The 23,769-nt window shown below is 36.6% G+C and overlaps 1 protein-coding gene across 1 annotated transcript; it reads right to left on the bottom strand.

Moving 5' to 3' along the window:
* Nucleotides 1–86: 86 nt before the first annotated feature.
* Nucleotides 87–23,603, bottom strand: HOATZ (HOATZ cilia and flagella associated protein). Its single transcript, XM_079929996.1, has 6 exons — nucleotides 23,305–23,603; nucleotides 22,782–22,820; nucleotides 22,226–22,296; nucleotides 3,401–3,460; nucleotides 2,736–2,788; nucleotides 87–549 (listed from the first exon to the last, which is right to left on the bottom strand). The coding sequence occupies exons 1-6, from the start codon at nucleotides 23,528–23,530 to the stop codon at nucleotides 492–494; spliced, it is 507 nt and encodes a 168-aa protein (XP_079786122.1). The 5' UTR covers nucleotides 23,531–23,603; the 3' UTR covers nucleotides 87–491.
* Nucleotides 23,604–23,769: the final 166 nt, after the last annotated feature.

Here is a 23,769-nt window from a genome sequence, read left to right as displayed (position 1 = left end):
TTCACTTCTGACTTTAGACATGTTCCAGAAACTGAGTAAACCAAATTTTGGGAAATGGATTTTTTTTTTTTACTGCAAGAAGACTTTAAAGTTTTCAGGACTGAGCTTTCATCTCTATTTCCTTATTAACTGTTTTTACTGGTGGTCTGCAAGTTGAAGCACATAAAGCCCCTGTTTCTTGTTTATCTGATATTCATAACATAGACCAAATATAGCAATTTTGGAAATACCCTTCAAATGAAAACAAGATAAAGAGGAGTTTGTGAATGTATAAGATGAGAGAGACGATTACTGTGTGGTACCAAATACAGTGATATTCACTAAGTAAAATAGACACAAGTATTCAATAACTGGTAAAATCCTAGAAGTGCTACATATTTAACTTTTATTTCTTTGTCTAATTTAACTGATTCCAATGATCCTGATGTAAGAGCAGGTTGTTTCAAAAGTGAAGATCTAAGTGAGCCATCCTCTCCCATGTGTCAATCAAATTAGTCCAAGGCTTTGACTTCTTCCTGGTCTTCTTTATCTGACTCTGAAATCACTTTCCTGTTGGCAGTAACATGAATCAGTTCCAATACACAGAACTCTGTAGTTGTGAACACAACGTGGCATGAAAAAAACTTTTGAAAGTTTCTCCAATAAAGATTTGCTGTCTTGCATTCTGACTATGCCTTAGATTTTGCAATCAAGTGTAAACATCTGTGTGGGAGGAGTGGTCATTCCACTGTCAAGTGTGACCTGAAGGGCACAGGAGCAGACTTCCTAAACTTAAATATATTGTGCTCACCTGAGTCAAACCTCTGAGATTTCATCATTGGTGATTGATTTCTTTGGATGACCCATTGTTCCTTCTTGTCAGCCCTCTTTTACGATGCAAGTATTGGATAAAAAAACATAGTGCCACTGAAACTTTACTATGTACACACTTTCTAGTTCTTTCTTTCTGACAGAAGGGGACCTGGAGTATCCTAAGATCTGATGAAGGAGTGATGGTAAGGGCATATCTGTATATGTGGGGAAAGTTTGGGTAGATAGGAAAGGATGGCGGGAGGAAAAAGAGGGCAAAATTAAAATTGTGTTTAAGATATTTCACAAATTTAAAAATGTTTACAAATTACTGTACAGTATAGAAACACCACTTTCTAAATTAGCTAATGCTGAACTACATGACATTTTTTAGCTAAAATTTTTTGTTACAGGGAATTCCCTCGTAGTCCAGTGGTTAGGACTTGGCGCCTTCGCCGTCGGGCCCAGGTTCAATCCCTGTTGGGGAACTAAGATCCTGGAAGCCACTTGGCATGGCCAAAAAAAAAAATTTGGGGGGGTAACAAATATTTTCTGAATTCCTACATGGAGGCAGTGTGCTAGGCACTTTGGGTGACCCAGTTTCTCATGGAACTTACAATATAGTCATAGACGAGTAAAAAATATGTGAAAAGTTAAATAACAACTTAAGAGATAATAAGAGTTGAATAATTATAAAATATGGGCACAAAGTAGTGCATGACTAACTGCCAAAAGAATGGTGCAGACAGTGACTGTGTAAGAAGCTCATGGGAAGAAGATGTCATAGTGAAATGGAATAGAATTCAAGGCTTCAGGACACAGGAGGGAGGCCAACCTGGTACACAAAAGGAATTAGGTAAGCACTTAAATCATTAAGAGAATTATCTGTTCAAGTTGTGAAATACTGTTTTACTCTTATGTGAATCTACATGGATAGTAACAGGACTGTTCTGATCACTCCTATAAAAATATGCACAGAAATCTAAGGTACCCAGACAGATCTGTTGATACAATTCAAGTAGCAATCTTCATTATCTGAATCAGATAAGTGAACTTTTGACTGGACTAGTTTTGCTTCACCCTTAGAAGCTAAGTCAAATCATCTAGCTGAAAAGCAAGAAATTAAGTTGTTGAACATTTTATAGACAATATAGCCAGGTGATTAAGTGATCCTTCCATTTTTTCAGAAGTTTTAAAAATCAGCATAGACATATTAATTTTTCACTAATAACATCTGATAACATTCAAGGAAGTCGGCCTCAATACCAATTAGATAAGAATAAAAATTCTATTACTTTTTGTTTTTCCCTGAATGTAGTATGCAAATAAATATTTGTCAAATTAATGTCGAGTTAGCCACATTGGGTTTCAATCAGAATACAATAATGAAGACATTTACATTTTTTATTAGGGATTCTTTCGTGATTAACCAGTGATAGCCGGTTTCCTTTAAACTCTTCTGGACCATGTTCCTGGTGCTGCTCTAACATTATTCCGGTGATAAGGCTATTAACCCATCACTGTGAAGCTAGAGCCCTTGCTACATGAACTTAGATTTAGCAAGCTTAGGTATGCCTTTGGTGGTATCAGAGTCGATAATCTAGAAGACCTGCTGATCTGCCAAAGATGGCAGGGCTAGGTGTGGGTAGGGGATAGGGGTACTGAAGGGGAGTGATGGCAGGTGAATACAATTACCCAGGATGAGAAAGGAGGGGAAGAGAATGTGTACAGACTCGAGGTTGATCTACTCTCCTGTTTGCACCAGTTTATACTTGCATGTTGCACAGACATGTAAGTGGGCACAGGCTTTAATGTAGATGAGCAGAAGAAAGTTTTCTCAAGGCAAGAAATCTCTAAAACAGTGGGTGGGTTTTTAGAAGATTTGAAGGTAGGGAGCAAACTGATTAAAAAAAAAAGAAGCACTTCTTTGACAGAAGTAAACTTACTTTGCTTTGTGTACTTTGGCTTTTGGTTTATAAGGAAGGGAAACCAGTTCTTTCTAAAACAAAACAAAATAAAAATAAAAAAGGAAAATTTTTAGTTCTTGCACTGACTGAAATTTACTTACTTGAAAAAAATCTGAGGTAAAATTATCACAGAGTTTATAATGACCAGCTTCTTAAACCTGGAGACTGTGGGGTTAGAAATGGTCCAGATTAGGGCATTTGGGGTTCATTCAGGAGAGTGTGTTTGTACATCCGGAAGTGTATGCGGTGCTATTGCTTTTATTGTTTTATCCTCTTCATTTAGCATTTGTTTTTGTAGGACCTAAGCAAGATCAATCATTGTAAAACAAATACTAGCAATGAAGTAGCCCATGTTAATATCCTACGGCTTTACAACATGTGACAATAAGCCCAGAGACAAGAGCACCATTTCTGTGCCAGCAGAGTTGCACACTGTGGAGATATCTTTGGTTTATCAAGGACTGTCAGATTATCTGATGTCTATGCCCTGCCCCCTCCAGCATATAAAAGGCTCTGGACCATGGACACCAAGATTTAAGGAGTAAAGCTATAAAACCTCTCAGAATTTGCCATAGTTCATATCACCACCACCCCCACCCCGCCCTGCCCCGAGGTTTATCTGAATGTCTCACTATCAGTCTCACCGAGATCCTTTCTTCTCTTTGTTTTTTTAAGAGTTGGATAATCTCATCTCTCTTTTTAGCCTGTTTAAAGGAAAAAAAAAAAAAAGAGCAGATGAGTCTTTTGACTCAATAATAAAGCTATGTGTCCATGGTGGGGGTAGGATTTTTTCCATTTTCCTTCTTGTATTTTGGGGCAGAATTAAAAATTTTTTCCATGATAGTTTTATACTTTTCATTTATAACACAATTCAGTTTTTATTCCAGAGGATGCTGCTTTACAAAATAATTTGAATTTGATTGTAAATGGAGAGAATTTTTCTTGCCCATATAATAACTTTTATTGACTTTACTACATGAACCATACTAAGAACTTGATATGTTTTATCATTATTTTCTTATAGTAACTCAGAATTTTGACATCACTATCATCTCATTTTATATATGAGGAATGTGAAGAATACTAAGGTTAAATACTTTACTCAAGGTTTTAAGTGGCAGAACTGGATTTGATACCAGCTCTACTTGAAAACAAAGCCCAAGCTATTGGCCTCCACACTAAATTGCCACTAAATGGTAGCAAGACACAAAATCAGCCAGCTCAAACAGCATGCTGCCATGGACATCCATGGCAAGAGGGCTCTTCTAAGTAGCGTACATACAGAACAGAATCTCACACGCCATTGCTCCTCTGTCTTAAGATATTGAGACATGCGCATCCTCAGGTTAGTTTTCTTAAGAGTAAAAAACAAAACAAAACAACCCCCCCCCACTATTTTAGTGCAGGCACAAAGATTTATCAAGATATAGACTGTATACAAAGAGGCAAATATGGGTACAAAATTTTTTTCATAGAATACAGTTATGTTCAGTATTGGAGATGGCGAGGCAGAAAATCGCATCTGGAGTGTTTGTGAACAAGAGGAGAAAGAAATCTGAGAATCTGACAAATCAAACTTGTAGGTTCAAATGGCCAAATAAAATGAAAGAAGCTCTGCTTAGATCAAGGCTAGAAGGAAGATATAACTGAGAATGGACATAGATTTGTCATATCTCGGTAAAAATTCTGTCATCTATCCATCCATTCAAATTTATTAAGCACTGCATTATTTTCCTAGGGCTGCAGTAACGAAGTATCAAAATCTAGATGGCTTAAAACAACAGATATTTATTGTCACATGGTTCTGGAGGCTAGAAGTCCAAAACAAGGTGTCAGCAGGGCCATGCTCCCTCTGAAACCTGTAGGGGCATCCTTCCTTGCCTCTTCCTAGCTTCTGGTCATTTGCTGGCAACCTGGGGCTTTCTTTGGCTGGCAGCTGTGTAGCTCTAATCTCTGCTTTCGGTGGCATGTTGCTTTCTCCCTGTCTTCACATGGTTGTCCTATGAGGACACCAGTCATGTTGAATTAGGGGCCCACCCTACTCTAGTATTAACTTCTTAACTAATTTTAAACACAATGATTCTATTTCCAAATGAGGTCACTTTTCATGGTACTGGGGGTTAGGACTTCAACATGTCTCCTTTTTTGGTGGGACACATTTCAATCTGTAATGAGCACCTATGATGCAACATTACTGTGCTAGGGGCTGAACAAAATACCATTCTTGCCTGCCAGGTGATGGCAGACTTGTGGAGAAAAAGACAATAGTCTCACCTCACATATACTACAACGGGATTAGAATAGGATGAAATAAGAGAACCGAGGAGGTTCAGATGAAGGTGTGTATGTATCTGTGGGGGAAACTCAGAGAAGATATCCCAGTGGAGGTGATGTCCAAGATTAGGCCTGAAAGCGTAGTCACCAGATAACAGTACAGATGGGATGGGGAAGAAAGCTTTCGAGGCAGAGGAAACAGGGTGTGCAAAGCCCTGGAGGCTGCATATTACTAAGTAATTCCTCAGGATGAGTCTTTAGTCCTCATGGCTGCAAGAGAAGCTGCAAAGCTCAGGCACACTCCACCGAGACGTGGGAGTAGGGGCTGTGCTGCTGCACGAGTAATCGGCAGAGTACACTGCTGCTTTGGCTTTGCTTCGTTCCGCTCAAGTCATATTAATCTTGCCTTTTAACAGCCTACAGAGTTTTAATTTTATTTATTTTGGGACAAGATTTCTTCTTTTTACTTGAATTTAAGGCATCATGTATCACAGGGATTGAAAGGAAAAAAAATTCAGGGTCTTTTAAAAACTAAGCTTATTTTTTTTCCAGTTATACATATACAGGTATCTATTCTTTTTCAAATTCTTTTCCCATTTAGGTTATTACAGAATATTGAGCAGAGTTTCCTGTGCTATAAAATATGTTCTTGTTGGTTATCTATTTTAAAAGTATAGTAGTGTGTATATGTCATTCCCAAACTCCCAGTTTATCCCTCCCCCGCACCTTTCCCCTTTCGTAACCATAAGTTAGTTTTCTGTGATTCTGTTTCTGAAAAACTAAGCTAATTTAAAAATACCTGTCAATTTGCTATGGATTGAATAAAATAATGTCTATAGAAAAAGACCTGGGATATTTTCAGTGTAGATATTCAATGTTAGTTTCTTTTCCCCCATTACACATGTACTCAGTGGGAATTAAATGCTCCCATACTGTGATTACACAGCACTTTATACCCTTATTACAGTATTGATCTTACTTTCCCTGCTTTATCTCATAGTTGCTACCATGTCTCTTTCAGAGTGTTACTCATCCTTTTATCCTTCCTTAGAGCTTAACAGTGCCTTGTAAATGATACTCAATGAATTTTTGTTGAATTGATTTGTCATTATATATGAATGAACCCATTACACTAATGCACAATCATTAGTCTAAGCAAAAAAAAAAAAGTTTTAGAAAGTGAAATTAAACAGTGGGTAAGTTTAGTTCTTAAAATCCCCTATGAACAAAACTATATGATTATTTTCTGTGTAACTATTGGGTAGTCACAGGCAAGTTATATTGTCATAATGCTTCTAATATAAATGAACAAATATTTAGTTATAAGACTCTAAATAATAGTAGGGTAAAAAAGTCATTCATTTAAATTTTGATTTCAGGTACTTTTTTATTATAATGGATTATATTATATTACAAAAGTTAATCCATTTTTTAATATAATGCACCAGAAACAAAGTTTTCAAATATGATTTGATTTCTGCTTCCTGGACATGTTTCCTGGGAATGCATAACAAAACTACTGTAGGCAACTGTGTCATCAGAACAAAAACAGTGCCAACTATTCTAAGAAATCTCTGCCAGGATAACTAAATACATTCAGTGGTAAGAGAAAATTCTTACAATTTACCTTATTAGTAGGGATAAATAATTTACTTGTTAATTTCATAACAACAAAAGAATTCTCATTTCTAACCATGGTGTTTCGGTTGTGTTCATTAATGGAATTTATAAGACATTTAAATCATTTATTAATTCTTAAAATAATAGCATAATGGGGTCAGAATTTATAATTTTTTTTCAGTTTTTGTTGTGATATAACTGGCATACAACACTGTGTAAGTTCAAGGTGTACAGCGTAATGACTTGACATGTATACATATTGTGAAATGATTAGTACTTGAGTTTAGTTACCATCCATCATCTCATATAACTACAAAATTGTTTTTACTTTTTTTTTTTTTTTTTTGCGGTACGCGGGCCTCTCACTGCTGTGGCCTCTCCCGTTGCGGAGCACAGGCTTCAGACGCGCAGGCTCAGCGCCCATGGCTCACGGGCCCAGCCGCTTCGCAGCATGTGGGATCCTCCCGGACCAGGGCACGAACCCGTGTCCCCTGCATCGGCAGGCGGACGCTCAACCACTGCGCCACCAGGGAAGCCCTTTTTTAACTTTTGATGAAAACTTTTAGGATATATTCTCTTAGCAACTTTCAAATATACCAGTACAGTATTTTTTATTATAGTCATAATTTGTATATTATAACCCCAAGACTTATGTATCATAATATATTTATAATATTTTAATGCTGGATATTTTCTTATATTATACATTTTAGTCATATTACTTATAGTTATATCCTACTCCCGAAAAAATAAATTACAGAATAAAAAGTGATTTTAGTAAGTTAGGATATGATCATTTATACATTTAATATCTCATAGAAGGTTAATGAATTTTAGTGCCACTTCAAGGATTAAGCTGCTGAGTTCTCTATTTTTGGCTTTTCAGAGCCAAACAATTTGGGTGGTAACATAGATTAGTGGAGTCAAAAACATTTGGGTCTGAACCCCAATTCTGCTCTGTGATTAATGGCAAGTAATATCTTAACTATTCCTCCTGGTTCCTCCTTTCCTCCTTCCAATGTGATCACTATCCCATTGGTTAGAGGTTTGTGACCTTGGGTAAATCAAAGAACCACTTCTCTGAGTATTGATTTCTCATCTATAAGGAAGGTTGTGAAAATTGGAGATAATACAAACATTGCTTAACAATGCATGGCATAAAGTGGATATTCAATAAATGGTAGCTATTATTATTATATAAAAATTTTTTTTCAATGCTTTCAAAATGTGAAAGAGTGGGAAAAAGGAGGAAAGGATGGATTACCCACCTTCTGTGTACAGGCATGGAGGATTTTTGATGATTCAACCTCTTACCTACAGGTGAGTTAGTGACTAGAGTTGGAAGGAAGAAAGGAGAAACAAGGAGGGATATCTAAGATATTACTTGCCCTTTATGCAGTAGAAATTCCTCTACAAATTCTCCAGTGTATTATAAACATTTTCCTCAGTTAAATTTCAGTTATAAAAAAGCTCTTAATAAGCACTAGACTCTAAAAGAAAGGTCCTTTCTTCTCAAGACCTGGTTCTCATATGAAAAATGCGTTTCTTCCTTGTATTATGATTAAAAATTTTTGACTGAAACATTCATCAAAGATAGCATATGGTAGTGTTTATTTCTCTGATTACCTATCTACATTACCAAAAGAAAATTTCTCTTGACCACCACAGTATAGGAGACTAATTACTGAATTTAATCTTAAGAATATCTTAGAAGAGTATTGAACTGGTTCCAATTCAATAAGCTCTTTGCTTAGTTACCTGGCAACCATCCCGATACCTAGAGAATCTAGAAACTCTTGAAACCAGTGTGGTATAGTAGTTAAGCACATTGGCTCCACTGTCAGATGGATCCAGGTTCAAACTGTCTTTACTATATTTTAGCGGTGTGACCTTGAAAAAGTCACTTACATGTTTGTGCTTCAGCTTCCTCATCGGTAATTATAAAGCTTCTCAGACAAAGCTGTTCTGATGATTAAATAAGGATATGAGTAAAGGACTTAGAGTATATATGCTGTGTAGTTAGTTCTCAAAAATATTACTATTCTCTGGTGAGAGGAGCAGATGGTTGGAAAAGGAAAAACACTTGAAGAAAATAAACTAGGAAGCACTGGGGGAAATATATTAACTCAAGTAGAAATTAAAAAGTATTTATTCTTTCCATTGGCTATCAATGCAATACATGCTCATGACACAACCATTAAAACATGTGAAAAAAAGCACATAAAGGAAAATAATATTTACACAAATTCATTGCTGAATCTAAAATCTTAATATAAGTTTAAGATTTTAAAACATGTAAAAATTTTAGAAGAACCCTAAAGGACCTCTAAAATAAATAATCTAAGGATTTAAAGATAATACATCAAAGGGAGAAAGGCAGCTAGGGGAGCAGCTTAATGATCATGATACAAAAAGCATGCTCAGTGATGAAAAGCAGATAGCAGTTCATCCAATTAAAAATAAATGGAGATGTAGAGGCAGGAACAAACTTAGAGTTGCTGAAAGATGGCGATAAGCCTCGCTTGACTGGGACAAGATGTTTGTTTTGGGGAATAGAGGTATATAGGATAGGATAGTTGAATGGCATCATGCTGAGGACATTGACATAAAGATAGCTCTGTTTATACTTGATTTAGTAGAAGATAGGAACTATATTTCTGACCTCAATATTAATAAGTTAGAAATAAAAAAGAGATAAGAAGACTTCACAGATTTGGAAATTAAAAAGCATACTTCTAAATACTTCATGGGACAAACTATAAATCAAAATAAAAATTTAAAAATACTTAAAGTGCAATAATAATGAAAACATTAGATAGCTTGTGAGTTGCAGCTAAAATAGTACTTTGAGGGCTAGTTATAACTATAAATACTTATATTAGAAAAGAGATAAAGTGGAAAATTAAGAAACAAAGTGAGAAGGGAAGGAAGTTAGAATGAAAATAAGAACTAACCCAAAATTGAAGGGAGAAGTAATAAAAATCAAGAACTGATAACATAGGAAACAAAAATAATGACAGAGGATAATAAAAACAAATGTTGGTTTTTTGAAAAGACTATTAAAATAGATAATCCTTTGATATAATTACTTAAGAAAAAAGGATGCAAATGATTAGAAATGAAAAGGGGTAATAACTAGAGCTCAGCAGAGAGTACAAAGATGATTAAAAACACCATGAATCCTTCACACAAATAAATTTGAAAATGTAGATGAAATGGACGATTTCCTAGTAACTTACCAAACTATTGCAAGGGAAAAAAAGACCTATTTACTCAAACACGAAAACAAAATAAACAAACCAAACCTATAGTACTTATGCAGATTAGCGCCATATTTTTCATTTCAACTAATTTTAGTCAATATTTAGCTCATTGGTTGGGCTTGCCTTGGATTGAGTTGGGTCTACTTGCTGTACTATCCACTACTTCTAGTAACCTTGGCTTCTAAGTTAGCTTCTATACCAGAGTCTTTTTCTAGGTTTCCAAGAACTGTTGCAAAGGGTGTGTATATAGTGGAATATAGTAATATTCTTTTCTCCCTTGATTTTTGACAGGGTTCTAATTGAGAACCCTGACCTGCACTGATCTAGAGCTGCAGAATTATCATGACATTTACCTCTTGATCTATATTTGTAGAGAGAGGCATTATGATAAAATTTAATTATATTTTATTTATGTGCAATGGTTAAATTAACTTTGCCCACACATTTTGCTCCATAGTTGAAATTTCAAAATATACCTTCAGTGGTAATTTTTCTTTTTGCAGATGATGAAGATAGGGTTAAGAAAAATATGTGAGAGTCTCTTTACAGTATGAGCAAGCCAGTCTTGATTGTGTCGTTTAATCAGGATGTGGATACCTGGGTGACCATGTCTTTCATAATCTATTCATCAACCTTTGAGATTTACCACTTTGGTCAAACCATTTCATTTAATGCTAAAGCTTATTTTGTACTTCCTAAAATTTTATTTTTCAATTATGGGTTAAAAAAAGAGGGAAAGCAGAGAAGATAAAAACAAACTTTCATTGGGTACGTGCTGGATGTCAGGCTTTGTGTAATTCCTTTAATCCTGAGGTAGATGATATTATTGTCTCCTTACGAATAGAAGGAACTCAACCAACATAAAAATTAACAACTTTTCTCAGGGTCACTTAACATTAATTAGGTACCTAGTAACTGCCAGAGCCAAGGATTCAAACTCATTCTCAGTTCTGTTTGACTCCATGCTTCTTTTGCTATACTACTTAAAACACATAGTAGAGATTGTGGCACACTTACACACACATACACACACAGTAACAGAATGGTTTCTTTATTCAATCTTGATTCTGGAAATGAAGAATTAATTAGGATTAACCATGGTGAAGAAGACAGTCTCTGCTCTCACAGAAAAATTTATATTCTAGTGGAAAATGTGTGCTATGGGAATACACAGCAGGGGGAGCTAATCCAGAGTGAAGTCTGCTTGATCAAAGTTAATTTACTTATTTTATGGGATCATGTAGCACTTTGCAAAAAGTGGTTAAAGGGTAAAGAATAGTCAAACTATAGTGGTACCTATAAACTGATGAACTTTCTAAGATCTTATTTAATGTACGCTAAATATTTATGATGACTTTTGATTATAAGTATAAAATGAGAATTACAGTACATTCCAATTTTAGAATATTACCTAAGCAGAACCAAGTTCTGTGGTTTTACAGAGATTAGAGAACATTATCTGATGTTTTTCTTGAGGCTCCAGAATTTAAGTTTTATCTCTATGCCAATAATTGCAAGTTAAATGCCCGATGGAATCACAAGGGAGTCTTAGTTCTTATTCTACACAGTCACTCTTCAGTAGCTTCTATTCCTGTTCTGTTACAAAATGCAGTTGAGGAAGGTTAGCATTACTATTGGCTTAAGGTAAAACTATGTCTCACATTTGGGCTTGATTCCAAAAGGCAGTATGTGCCTCTTGGCCTGTTGATTTTGATAGCAGAATGCTTCAACTGTGAATTTACTCTATGAATTTACTACCATTCCCTGTGTCTATTAATTGAAATCTGCTATGTAGATTCTACAACTTCCATATAGTAAATTTATATCTACTATAATAATAAGATGCAGAACTGTTGGCCCGCAAATGATCTACCATGTACTTTAAAAGATAGCCTGACTAATCAGAGAAAAGGCTTTCTCCAGCTCTAATCTGATATTTAGAAGGTAGATCTAAAGGCAGTCATCTATGGGAGTGGATGTTAGAGGATTATTAATCGGAGGGAGGAAGAATGCTGACTTGCAGAAAAAAATGCACGTCTAAGCACATTTTCATACCTCCTGAAAATTGCCTGATCCTGGCTCAATTCCCAGCTTGGGCATATATAATTTTCATTTGAAAAATAGTGGCTTACTAAAATGAGAGAAACATATCAGTCATTACATAAAAGGGAGTCAACAATTTTTCTTAAATGTAGGTTTTGATAAAATATGAATTTATCTGTTTTGAAAAAGAAAAAAATGTGTATTTTCTTGGTTCTGTTACATATTTTTTCTTAATTCTGTTACATATATTTTAATGCAAAACCAATAGTAATTACCTGAAGAGCATAGCTCTTATTTTATTTTTTTAAATACTTTTCCTTTTTTAAATATTTATTTATTTATTTATTTATTTATTTATGTTTAGCTGCGTCGGGTCTTCACTGCGGCACGCCGGCTTGTCTCCAGTCGTGGCGCACGGGCTCCAGAGTGTGCAGGCTCAGTAGTTGCAGTGCATGAGCTCTGTAGTTGTGGCGTATGGGCTCCACAGCGCGTGGACTCTGTAGTTGTGGCACACAGGCTTAGTTGCTCCGTGGCATGTGGAATCTTAGTTCCCTGACCAGGGATGGAACCCACGTCTCCTGCATTGGAAGGTGGATTCTTAACCACTGGACCACCAGGGAAGTCCTGCATAGCTCTTTTTAAAAACTGCTTTACTTATTTATTTTTTAAATTCCCCCAGCTTGTTTTTAATTTTTTAAAATTTTTATTGGAGTATAGTTGATTTACAATGTTGTGTTAGTTTCAGGTGTACAGCAAAGTGAAAAATTACTTTAATGTTGCTTTAAAAGGCACTTATTTTTTAAAAAAAGCAATAAGTGAGATTTGAACTTTCATGTTGAGAACAGTATGAGCATAAAATGAATTATTACACCTTTAAGTTCAATAAAGTATAGATATATTAAAGATATTTCTATATGTGATTGAATTATATACTATTGATGATTCGGTCAACGATAATTACCAAGACTTGTCCTTAGCAAACAAGTAACTGCTGAGTCTTTAATGTTTTCATCATGTTGATGGTCACACAGATATGATGAATGGGTGAATGGGACTGACCTCATCTTTCAGGTATGTCTCTCCTGTCCTGCCCATTAGGTTGTACGAAGGAGAGGGTGGGGGATTCTCCATCCAGATGACTCTATCTCATCTCTGGCCCATACTTCTCTAGCCCATATATTTAGCCCACAGGCCTATTTGACAGCTCGAATAGGCTTATCATTGCTTATCTCAAAGGCACACTCCATGAGTCTAAAACTGAACTTCTAACCCCTTCCACCTTCCCCCAAAGCCCCTAACACCTGACCTTTATTTAACGTTCCTTGTTTCAGAGAATGGCACCATCCATCCTGTTGTGCAAGCCAGAAAACTATGTTATCTTTGATACCTTGCTATGCCTCACCATCCATATCCAATACACAACTGAAGTCCTACTTATTTTACTTCCTGAATATCTCTTAAATCTATCTACTTTTTCCTAATCCAAGCTACCATCACCTCCCAACTGGATGATTGCAATGGCCTCTGGTTTCCCCACTTCTGCTCCAGCCACTTTTAATTCATTCTCTTGAATTTTTTCAAACAAATCTGATATTATCATCCCCCAACTTAAAACCTTTCAATGGTTTCTTATTGTTTATGTACTATGGCCTAACCTTCCCATCACCACACTGGCCATTCAGCTTTGGACATGTGCTATGCTGTTTCTACGGTCCGGAATGCTCCCGTAGTGCTCCCTCCACCGCTCCTTCTGGCCTAATTAATGCCCACTCTTCCTTCGAATCTCAGCTTAACCTTCACAGAAATTCTCCCTGACTCTTTTGGTTGGATCAATACTGCCCTATTAAATGTTCCTCTAATATCATGTAAAATTCTTCATAAGTATCTCTCTCCTTAATTAAATTGCAAGTTTCAGGTAAGGACAGAGTTTGTATCTTGTTTTTTGTTGCTGTTCATCATTGTCCTCCAGTGCCCAGCACAATGCCAGGTGTACAGCAAAGTGAAAAACTGCTTTAATGCTTGCTTTAAAAGGCACTTATTCTTTAAAAAAGCAATAAGTGAGATTTGAATTTTAATGTTCACTCAATAAATATTTGTTGAGTGAATCTTGCACAATTTTTCCAAATCAGATTCTCCTAACTTTTGGCTTGGGGTCTTATCCTACTGTTGATGTCTTTGCTTGGCTCTTCTTGCCTGAGCTTGACATTGTCTCTTCAGCTTTGGCCCTTTCCTTGCCTATGTCTCTTCTTTTTTTAAGGCTACAAACTTTTCAACTGCTTTGGGCAAACATTCTGTAAAGTTCAGTTTGGCCTTCTGACCCTACACTTCAGTGCAGGGCCCTCACCTGTATGCATTGAGACCCATACAATGTCCAATTCAACTTCACACATAGAGACTAATGTCTACACCTACTCCAACATCTACATTATATCTATTGGGAACATTTATGGCCATAAACCCCAGAGAATGCAAAGGTAATATATAAAACTTTATAACCACAATTAAGAACTATCTTTTTTCTTTCTGTTTTTACTTATTCAGTGCTCTAAAAATTTATTCTTTAAAATAAAAGTTTCAAAGTTTAGATAAAATATCTTAAATAACTTCTAAGTTTTTTCAAATAAATTACCAAATTAGTGTTACAATGAAAATATGCCTTTTTCTTCCTTAAATAGTTAAGAGTTTATCTCAACAATAGAATCAATTATTGGTAAATTGATTTTTGATAAGTATCTTTTGGCTTGGCAAAGAAAAAATTACTATAGTTAGGTGAATTGTCTCATATATTGATGGCTCTAAAGTAGTTTTCTGGGTATGGCAGTAGGGAATGACACAAAAGTTTAGGGATGTGATTGGAGTTTGGGGGAAAGGTACATGCTTCTAGGAATTTGCTTTTTTTTTTAAATTTTAAAACCAAGCCTATCTCTGTACCAAATTTCTACTATATAGAATATTGTCTTGTCCCATGTGTTCAAGTCCTTGTCTTGTTTCTTTGTCTAGTATCCCCGACACTCTGGGACAGTGGCCTTGACTTTTTCTACTCCTGATGCTGAATTCTAATTCCCACGTCAAGATTTCTTTTACATGCTGTTGAACCTTGGCACCATGATCTTAAATTTCCATTTATTGCCTTTTCCTGGTATCGTTTCCTTCAGAGAACTGTTAATGCTCATTGACTGTGACTTTCTTCTGTGGCCTACAGACTATTTCCACTCTTGTCTGTTACTTGCACAAACTTTTCACAAGTGACTACATGTCTGTTCATTACCTCTGAGTCTGTGAGGCCTCTGAGTCTTGGTGAATCCTATTTTGGACCGTCCTCCTATTAATGAGTACCTCATATGCCAGCCAGCTCAAGGAACTGGACTATCATGCAGGATTCTGGTCCAGACAAGTTAACTCATCTATTTATTCACTCATAAGCATTTATTTGGTAGGTTAGGAGATCATCTGATATTTGTCAGGTCCTGTGATTATAAAGTCGAAGAAGTCATGATCCTTTTCCTTAAGAAACTTAGAGCCTGCAGGAGAAATACCTCAACTACACCACAGTACATACCTCAAGTACACCACAGTACTATATGTCAGTGATTATGACTGGGGAATGCACTGGGTACTAGGGAAGCGCAAAAGAAGGGGCATTTGTTATCAGCCTGGGGAATATATAAGGATGAGGAAAGACTTGAATGTGACTATTTTTGAATTGTTTTTAAATACAAGTAGGCATTAGCTAAAGGGAGAAATGGGAGAAAAGCATTTCCAAGCGGAAGAAACTGTAGACTCATTGTCACCAAGCTGATCATGTCTCCGAGGTTCCTGCCTGTCTTTGATCACAACATTTCACCAATGGATCAATGTATAGCCTTGTTTTATGTGTATTTCTCTTTATAGACACCTTATTTAAAATACCTTGTTGATTCATCAACATTGAACTCATAGCCAGCAGCACTTATAACTCATGTCTGAATAAAGCTTATCTAATGCATGTATTTTCTCCATAAGGCATATCACAACCTGCTTAAGAACACTAGACAGTACTTCAGCACTTGGAGGCTATTTAAAACAGTGAAATCATCAAAAAATAAAAAAGCAAAAAATGTGGCATTTAATAAACTGCAAAAAGGATACTGTTCACAGTATGAGCTGAAACAAGAAGGCAGAACATTGCCTTGTTCAACCTCAGCTAGGAACATATGTGTTGGGCAACTCAAATTTTCTCTGCTCTGTGAATGTCCTCCAATGACCATGAAAGTGCTACAGGTATTGATTTTGGGGTTACAAATAAACTGTTGCTAGTGAGCTAGTAAGTGAATTTGCAAATATGGAATTGTGAATAATGAGGACTGACTATATTACCAACACAGTGGCTTGGGGAACTGCACAATCTCAGGAGCCAAATAGACAAACGGCTGTATCACCTCAGGCTCCGAGGGTATGCTTGACCACACCTATGGTGACTAAAATACCTTAGCATAGAAAGTGATTAAATGGTGAAGTAAATATAGATACATAAAATTTTAAATTTTCTTATCTGGCTCCAATATAACTTACCTACATATCTTTTCATCTTGATAGAGGCAAAGGGAAAAGGCAGATTATGGATTTGATTTCAGGTATGTTGTATTTTCTCAGTTACCTGATCCACAGAATTACCCAGTTCTTCAATAAATTCTATTTGATTCACCCTACTGCTTATAAGGTGTTTACAAATTTGAACAATAAGGCTTCCTGTAGCTGGAATGAAATTGATAGTTCTGCCTTTATTTTAAAAAATACACCATCCTTTTTCGCTTCATTCTGTGTTCAGTAGTTTAATTTAATCATGTTTTACCAGGAGATAGATAGTATGGGTCCTTGCCTAATTGTACTGCAGGGCTTAAAATGCTTTTATTTTGTTCTTAGGGTGAATGTATACAGAAGAGAATGTATACAGATCTTTGGAAAAAAGAGGATGCAATGCATTTGGGGCATGACCCTAACCAACTCTGGGGCTGGGTCTGCCTGGGGCAATGAATTCAGCTATTTGATCTCAAATCTCATTTCTTACCCTGAGTATCTTTTCATAGATGTTGCTAAAGAAGATTAAGAGGGGAACCTCACCTGTCAACTGAAAATGTTTCCCAAGATTGAATAACGTTTGAAAACAAAGTGGTACAATAGAGGATTTAAAAGAGTGATTCATATTTATGCAATCTTTTAATTATCATTTACTACCACAATATTTGCTCGTTACTGTGAATGCACAGTCTGTTTTTATGATTCTTCCTCTTGAATTCTTTGACAAATTAGGAACAACAAGAATTTAAATAAGTATCTTTTGTTGGTGAAGGAGAAATCCACCACTTCCTAATGGTATTTATTTTATGGAGGAAAAGGAACTTTGTTATTATTACATGAGGGCAGGAAAGCAAAATTAAAACAAAGCCAGATAACACTGTGACTGAGAAAAATTTGGTTTGTCTGGGAAGCCATTCCTGGGCAATTTGACAACAAAGAGGATTTTCTTTTATCTGAGCATCCTGGGCAATGACACTGAGGAAGTTTATTGTATCTTTGGTTTGGCTCTACAAAACTGACTTATAATGATTCTGAGCATCCCTTTGAAAGTGTAACATAATGGAGGATAATGTTAAAGTTTTCCACTTTCATGATTCGGTGTCTAAAAATACACCTTTGTGAAACTTCTTAGACTCTTTTTCTAAGAATGTTCTCATCATAGCATGATTTGCTTCTGGTTCTCTGAAGCACCATATAGCAAATTGACTTTTGAGGAAGACTTACACTATGGTCAGTATTGGTTGTACAGGTTGTGTGACTGAACAGATTAAAACCCCATTCCCAATAAAGAGTATATATTTATTGTTGTTCTGCAGATTGCATATTTTCCTTGTGAAAATCTTTAGTTTATATTCACTCACATTAAAACTCTGGTTCCAGATGGACATTTCTAAATACGTCATCTATATACATGCCTTAAAGTACTGCTCTGATCTTTTCTTCCTCCTCCCAGCAAATGAATCATTTATAATTCTTTTCATAAAGAGATAATCAGCTAAAGAGCTTTCTTAAAGGTGGCAAAACTAAAAAGCAAATTAGTTTTATGATTTCAAAGAATTAGCTGACTATTCATTTCTTATAATGTTTTCAGACTACTTTAGAACTCTCAAAGGAAGAATAATGGTCCAGTAGAGTGCTATAAGGTTTCCTTTATGGACATGGTAAGCCATTTAATCTTGACAGACTCAAATTGTTCTTGATTTTCTGCCATGGATATCCATCGCAGAAACAGTACTTGTGATTAATAGCATTTTGTCCACTAACCAAAAGCATTTATAAGGTATACCTGGAAAATATTCCAAAATGGAGGATAACATTAAAGTTTTAAAAGTTTAGTAACTGAAAAATCAGTATCAGTTGGGGAGAAAAAGCTATAAAAGTACTTTTAGGAGAGACAGAGATAAATTTTTAGATTTTCATTAATTTTAAGGAGAAAGTGGAAGAAAAAACCTTTAAGAGACTTGATGGGAAATATTTTTTCGCTTTTTATAATGAAAATTATACCAGGCATTTTACTTATACAAATGTATATGTTCAAAATATGTAGAAGATTCTCAAATTGAATAGATCATTGTAAATGTTTTATTAGTTACCTAGAACCTCCCACCTCCCCATTTATGTTCTGCCATTAAGGTAAGAATTCTAGGATGGTGGTGGCAGCAACTCAGAGAGAGTACTACGGACTTAGAAAAACAGCAGTGTCCAAAAATAGATTCTATGTCTTAGTGATTACAGGGAGTCACATTTCCTCCCATCATATATAGACCCACGAGGTAAAAGCAAAACCGAGATGTGAGGGGATATGCTAAATTGGTCCTAAAGCAGACTTGCAAACAGACTAGCTTTGGGGAACATTCTTGCAAAAATTGCCAGCCTAGAAAAATTTGCCAGATGTGTATATGTACAAAAGGCTAACCCAAGTGGTGTTATCACTGTGTACAGCATATGTTCACTGATTAATTCAGTTATGCATTTATTTATTCAATCAACAAATATCGATATTTACTGAGTTTCAATAGCCGGAAAAGCAGGAGAGTTAAGTAAATAAGAAATGACCTCTGCCCTCATGGAGGAAAAGAGAGTTAACATTTGTTGAGAGAAAACAACAGCCCAGCGCTTTACATATCTTATACCAACTCAATGAGGGGGATATTTTTATCATTCCTCCTTCTCTACCTGAGGAAAGCTGAGTCTCACAGGGGTTAATTAAATAGGCTGCTCAAGGTCACTCATATAGTAAGTGGCCGAGTCAGACTTCCAAACCCTATGGTGCCTGGAATTTAGCAGGAAGGACAGAAACATACCTATAACACAATACCTATAACGCAATTACCTATAACACAGATCATGACTTGCTCTGAGAGCACAGAGAAGGGAGCTATTCATTCTGTTGTCTCTAAGTCCCCTCTGGGAAAGCTTCACAGAGAAGTTGCATTTGAGCTGGGCCTTGAAGGTAAATGGGGGACAGCATTTTAGGTAGAGACACGAAAGTGCATTGTAGGTTGAAGAAAGAGTGTATAGTCACCGTTTCTCATACTTGTATTCATACCACAGTTTTGAATTTTAGAATATTTGGCAGCATAGCTGAACAACGCCGTGGCCAGCAATCATTACAACACAATGAGTCTCACAGGCTTTGGAGTTAGGAGACAGGCTTTGAATCTAGGCTCGGCCACTTACCAGTTGTGGGAACTTTGGAAAATCATTTAAGCCTTGTTTGATTAAATGGGAATAATCATCATGAGGCTATTTTAAGGAGAATATGAGTTGATGCATATACAGTGCTTACTTTAATATATATAGCACATGGTATACACTCACTAAATTGGGTGTTATGAGTACCACATCACAACAGTATCTGAGGATAGCTGTAAGAGCCTTCAGTTATTACACAATTCTCTTGCTTTTTTCACCATGGCATTGTTTGACTAGAACTGTATCGTACCAAACTGATTCAGCACTCCTATATACTCGCAAGGCACAGTTTCAGTAATATTCTCTTTCTATACTGCTGGCTTGCTGCTTGGTTAGGTCTCTTATCTTGTACTCTCAACATAATAGAATCTTCTTTATACTGCATTGCAGGACCCACTTGACTTAATGTACAATTTGGCAGATATCACAGTATAATGTGCGTATTTAGGTTTAGAAAAAATATATTTTACCCATTTACCACTTCGGTAGCACATGTGGGGAGGGGTACATAATATGCCCAAGCCTAGTGGTGAGAACCAACAGTACCGAGTAGCTTGCATTGGGGGTAGGGTGGGGTATAGGGGAAGGAGGAAGGAGAGTCGTAGAAGCCAGTCAGGTTATAGTCAGACTGGAAAAGAACTTGAATACCATGCTGGAGAGTCTGGTCTCCATCCTGCAGAAATGGAGAGCCAGGGGAAAAAGAACAAAAGTAGGTGTATGGACTGAATTGTGTCATTTCCACCCCCACTCCTGCAATTCCTATGTTGAAGCCCTAACCCTCAGTGTAACTCTATTTGGAAACAGATCCTTTAGGGAGGTAAAGTTAAATGAGGTCATTAGGGCCCTAATACAATAGGACTGGTGTCCTTACAAGATGGGGAAGAGACACTAAAGCTTTCTCCCTCTGCCATGTGATGTTGCAGTGAGAAGGTGGCCATCTAGAAGCCCGGAAGGGAGGCTTCATCAGAAACCAACTCTGGAGGCACCTTGATCTCAGACTTCCAGCCTCCAGAACTGTGAGAGAATAAAATTCTGTTATTTAAGCCACCTGGTGTGTAGTATTTTGTTTTGGCAGCCCTAGCAGACTAATACAGCAATACAGCACAATAGGATTTGGGTTTTAGGAAGGTAACTAGTGCAGCATGGAGGATATTCTTTGTTTGCTCAACTCTATACATTCTTTGAGACTCAGTTCCTTTGGGAAGATTTCTTGACTCCTTAAGCTTGACTTTGATGTCCTTCAGTGTGTTCCCATAGTATTAACTGCATACATCTATCATAAAAATGTATCATAATTCCTGCCTTTAATTGGCATTCTCCCCCACCAGATTATAAACTCCTTGAGATCAGGGAACACATCTTGTCTTTGTATTCCCAGCATCTAGTATGGTACTTGGCACATGGCAGGATCTCAATAGATATCTGGGAATTAATTAATTAATAATAGAAGACCCTGAGGCAAGGAAATCAGTTCTAAGACTACCATTAGCAGAACATCTACTTGTAACTCATCATATTGTCTTAATTGTTTGACAAAAGATGAAAGAAGTTGATAATAGTTTGTCTTTAATCTTTTATTTCTAATCCCTTCCAAAAATGAAATTAAAATGTGCTGAAGAAGTCAACTTTTAATGATTTTTGCTTCACTGAGAATTAGGTTCCCTTCCCATTATTAAGTGCTGGTATAAATATACATTATCTAATATCCTCAAGAGAGAATAAAATGCTGACTATTTCTAATCACTTAATTTTTTTGGAGGAATCACCAAGAGTCCACAAAGGAAACTAATGTGATCAGCAAACTCAAATGCATTGTTCTGTAATTTATGCAGAATTCCCAATAAGTCTTTTGGACTTTGCCAATACATCTGTTGATTAAAGACATTAGGCCAGACGAATCCTCTATCTGCTTTTATAGTACAGGAACAGTTAGAGGAATGGAATTTATCCATTAACCAAACAAAATGTTTCTATAAATCACTGTGGTACTAATTGTTGAGTTAGGGGCTGTGCCTGCAAAATAAAAGCAAACAAGGGATGTTGCCAAGAAGAGACACGTTCAGTTGATTTGACAACACCAATGTGTTTAATTGCAGCCTTTAGGCAAACTGGCTCTAGATGATGGACTCATTCCTCTGATCATTTATTTTTGACCTATTAAGTCAATTCTATTCAGTTTTTCCTGTTCTTACAATATTTCTGTTCTTACAACACTGTATATGGTTTGGGGCCTTATTGGGTGGAAAGTGTGTGAATCCATCTTTCCCCACTTCCCTCTGATTTCATTGTTCTTACACATCCTTGGGCTTTTGCAGAGACTGAGAATAGCCAAAGTTTAATAGAATTTCTTAAACTTTAATTAAAATTCTAATAAAGGTTTTCCTATTGCTCAAGCTGACATACTAGAAGCAGAAAATTTTTATATACATACGTTAAAAAAAGAATAATTGGGATGATTTGGAAAATAATAATGAAATTTTAATGAAAATCAGATGACTTTCTGTAATATTGGCCTACCTTTTGGAGATACTTTTTTTTCTCCTCAGATTCCTGAATCTTTAGGGTTTCAGCAGTGACATCTCTTTTCTCTAAAGAAAACAGAATCAAATACAATCTAAAATAATTTTATCATTATTTTACAATAATGTTCATAAAAAATTAAAAGTTTAAAAGGCAATACATAAAGTTGGAAGGTAAACACAAATACGTACTGTCTTGAAACTTTATGAACCAGATTCATAAATAACTGGAGATTGAATTAATTAGCTCTGGCTGCAGGGAACCTCTAATCTCTTTAGAAGAGGAGTAGCCCGAGTCCAGAGACAAGAAAAGGTCTCTAAACAGAACTTACTTGAAGTATCGTAGATTACAATTTCTACATTCTTACTCAATATGTTATAGGAATTTAGGCATTTTCCTCTGGATAAATGGGGTGGTCTCTGAGGCAGGGTCTTGGTATGCAATTCAGAAAGTTATGCCAAAGGAAGAAGTTGTATCTTTACACTTATTACCTATTTTTTTTTTAAGAGTCTAGGAATCAGGATATTGAAAGGTGTAAAACTTGGTACTTAACTGCTTTTCTCAAGGAAAAAAGGCTGGAAGTAAATTTTCTCTAAAAAAATACAAAAGGGAAGTAGTCATTGGAAAAACCACAGCATTAAAGGTATTTAATTTTTCCATACCTGTAAAAATTGCATAACAGTTTCCCATCTTAGGCCTTACAGGTTAGGGAACTTGGTTCCTAATGTTGACTCTGCCTTCAACCTTCTCTAGGGCTTTCACTTTGGAACTCTATTATGTGAAAAACCATCCTTCATATCCTTTCAGCCAACATATAACATTTGCCCAGATTATTCTATACTGTTTAGACAAATAGATGTCATAACCAAGGGATATTTTCAGATGGACTTTTAGATGTAACAAAGATACCACCGATCATTTTGGGGTGGAAGGATTGCTGGGAAGATTTTACAACTGTTTGTACAGGGTTTTAGACATTTAGAATTAGGTTCTGCAGTTTCTCCTGGGAGGGGCTCTGGTGTCTGCCCTGTGGTTAGGGAGGAGGCAGAAATCGCTGACAGGAGGCAGCTACTCACCAAGCACACTGCCCCTCGAGGGCCGCGCCACCCGCAGACGCTGACTGCTACCTCTGGACAGCACCAGCTGAGATTCGTTAGGGGGATACATTGATGCCCCGATCCAGAACTGCTTGGCCAAGTTGGCATCGCGATCCGAAGAGCCGGTGAACACCAGTAATCCCTGCGGGTGAGTTTCACAGGACTCCTTTCGGCTGCTAAGACCGTTGCTGGGCCTCGTTTCCATGGCAACTCAGGATGCTTCTCCAAGCTCCCTTGCCCTTCTCCCAGCCCCACCCCGCCCACCCCACCCCCAAGCCTCCGCCGGAAACTCGCTAAGTTGGCCACAACCACGGCCGGAAGCCCTTAGTTTCCTCGATAGAAGCTGGGGTCTAGCGTGCGCCCTTGTGCGCCACCTGAATCCCACTTCTGCAGTGATCGCCGACTTCGGGACCAGTCCAAGCCTTGGAGTCGAGATAGGAGAGT

The sequence above is a fragment of the Stenella coeruleoalba genome, assembly GCF_951394435.1.
Source record: "Stenella coeruleoalba genome assembly, chromosome: 8".
Taxonomy (NCBI): Eukaryota; Metazoa; Chordata; class Mammalia; order Artiodactyla; family Delphinidae; genus Stenella; species Stenella coeruleoalba.
Note: the sequence above shows the minus strand (reverse complement) of the source record. Positions and strands in the feature narration are given on the sequence as shown.

Bases quoted from the DNA above. Each gene is read 5' to 3' on its own strand.
- HOATZ (XM_079929996.1), bottom strand. From the start codon at position 23,530: ATGGAAACGAGGCCCAGCAACGGTCTTAGCAGCCGAAAGGAGTCCTGT. The intron at 22,821-23,304 runs GTGAGTAGCTGC...GTATTTTTTTAG, and splicing joins CTCGAGGGGCAGTGTGCTTG to AGAAAATTTACTTCCAGCCT. The intron at 22,297-22,781 runs GTTAAGTACCAA...TGTTTTCTTTAG, and splicing joins TTTTTTCCTTGAGAAAAGCA to AGAAAAGAGATGTCACTGCT.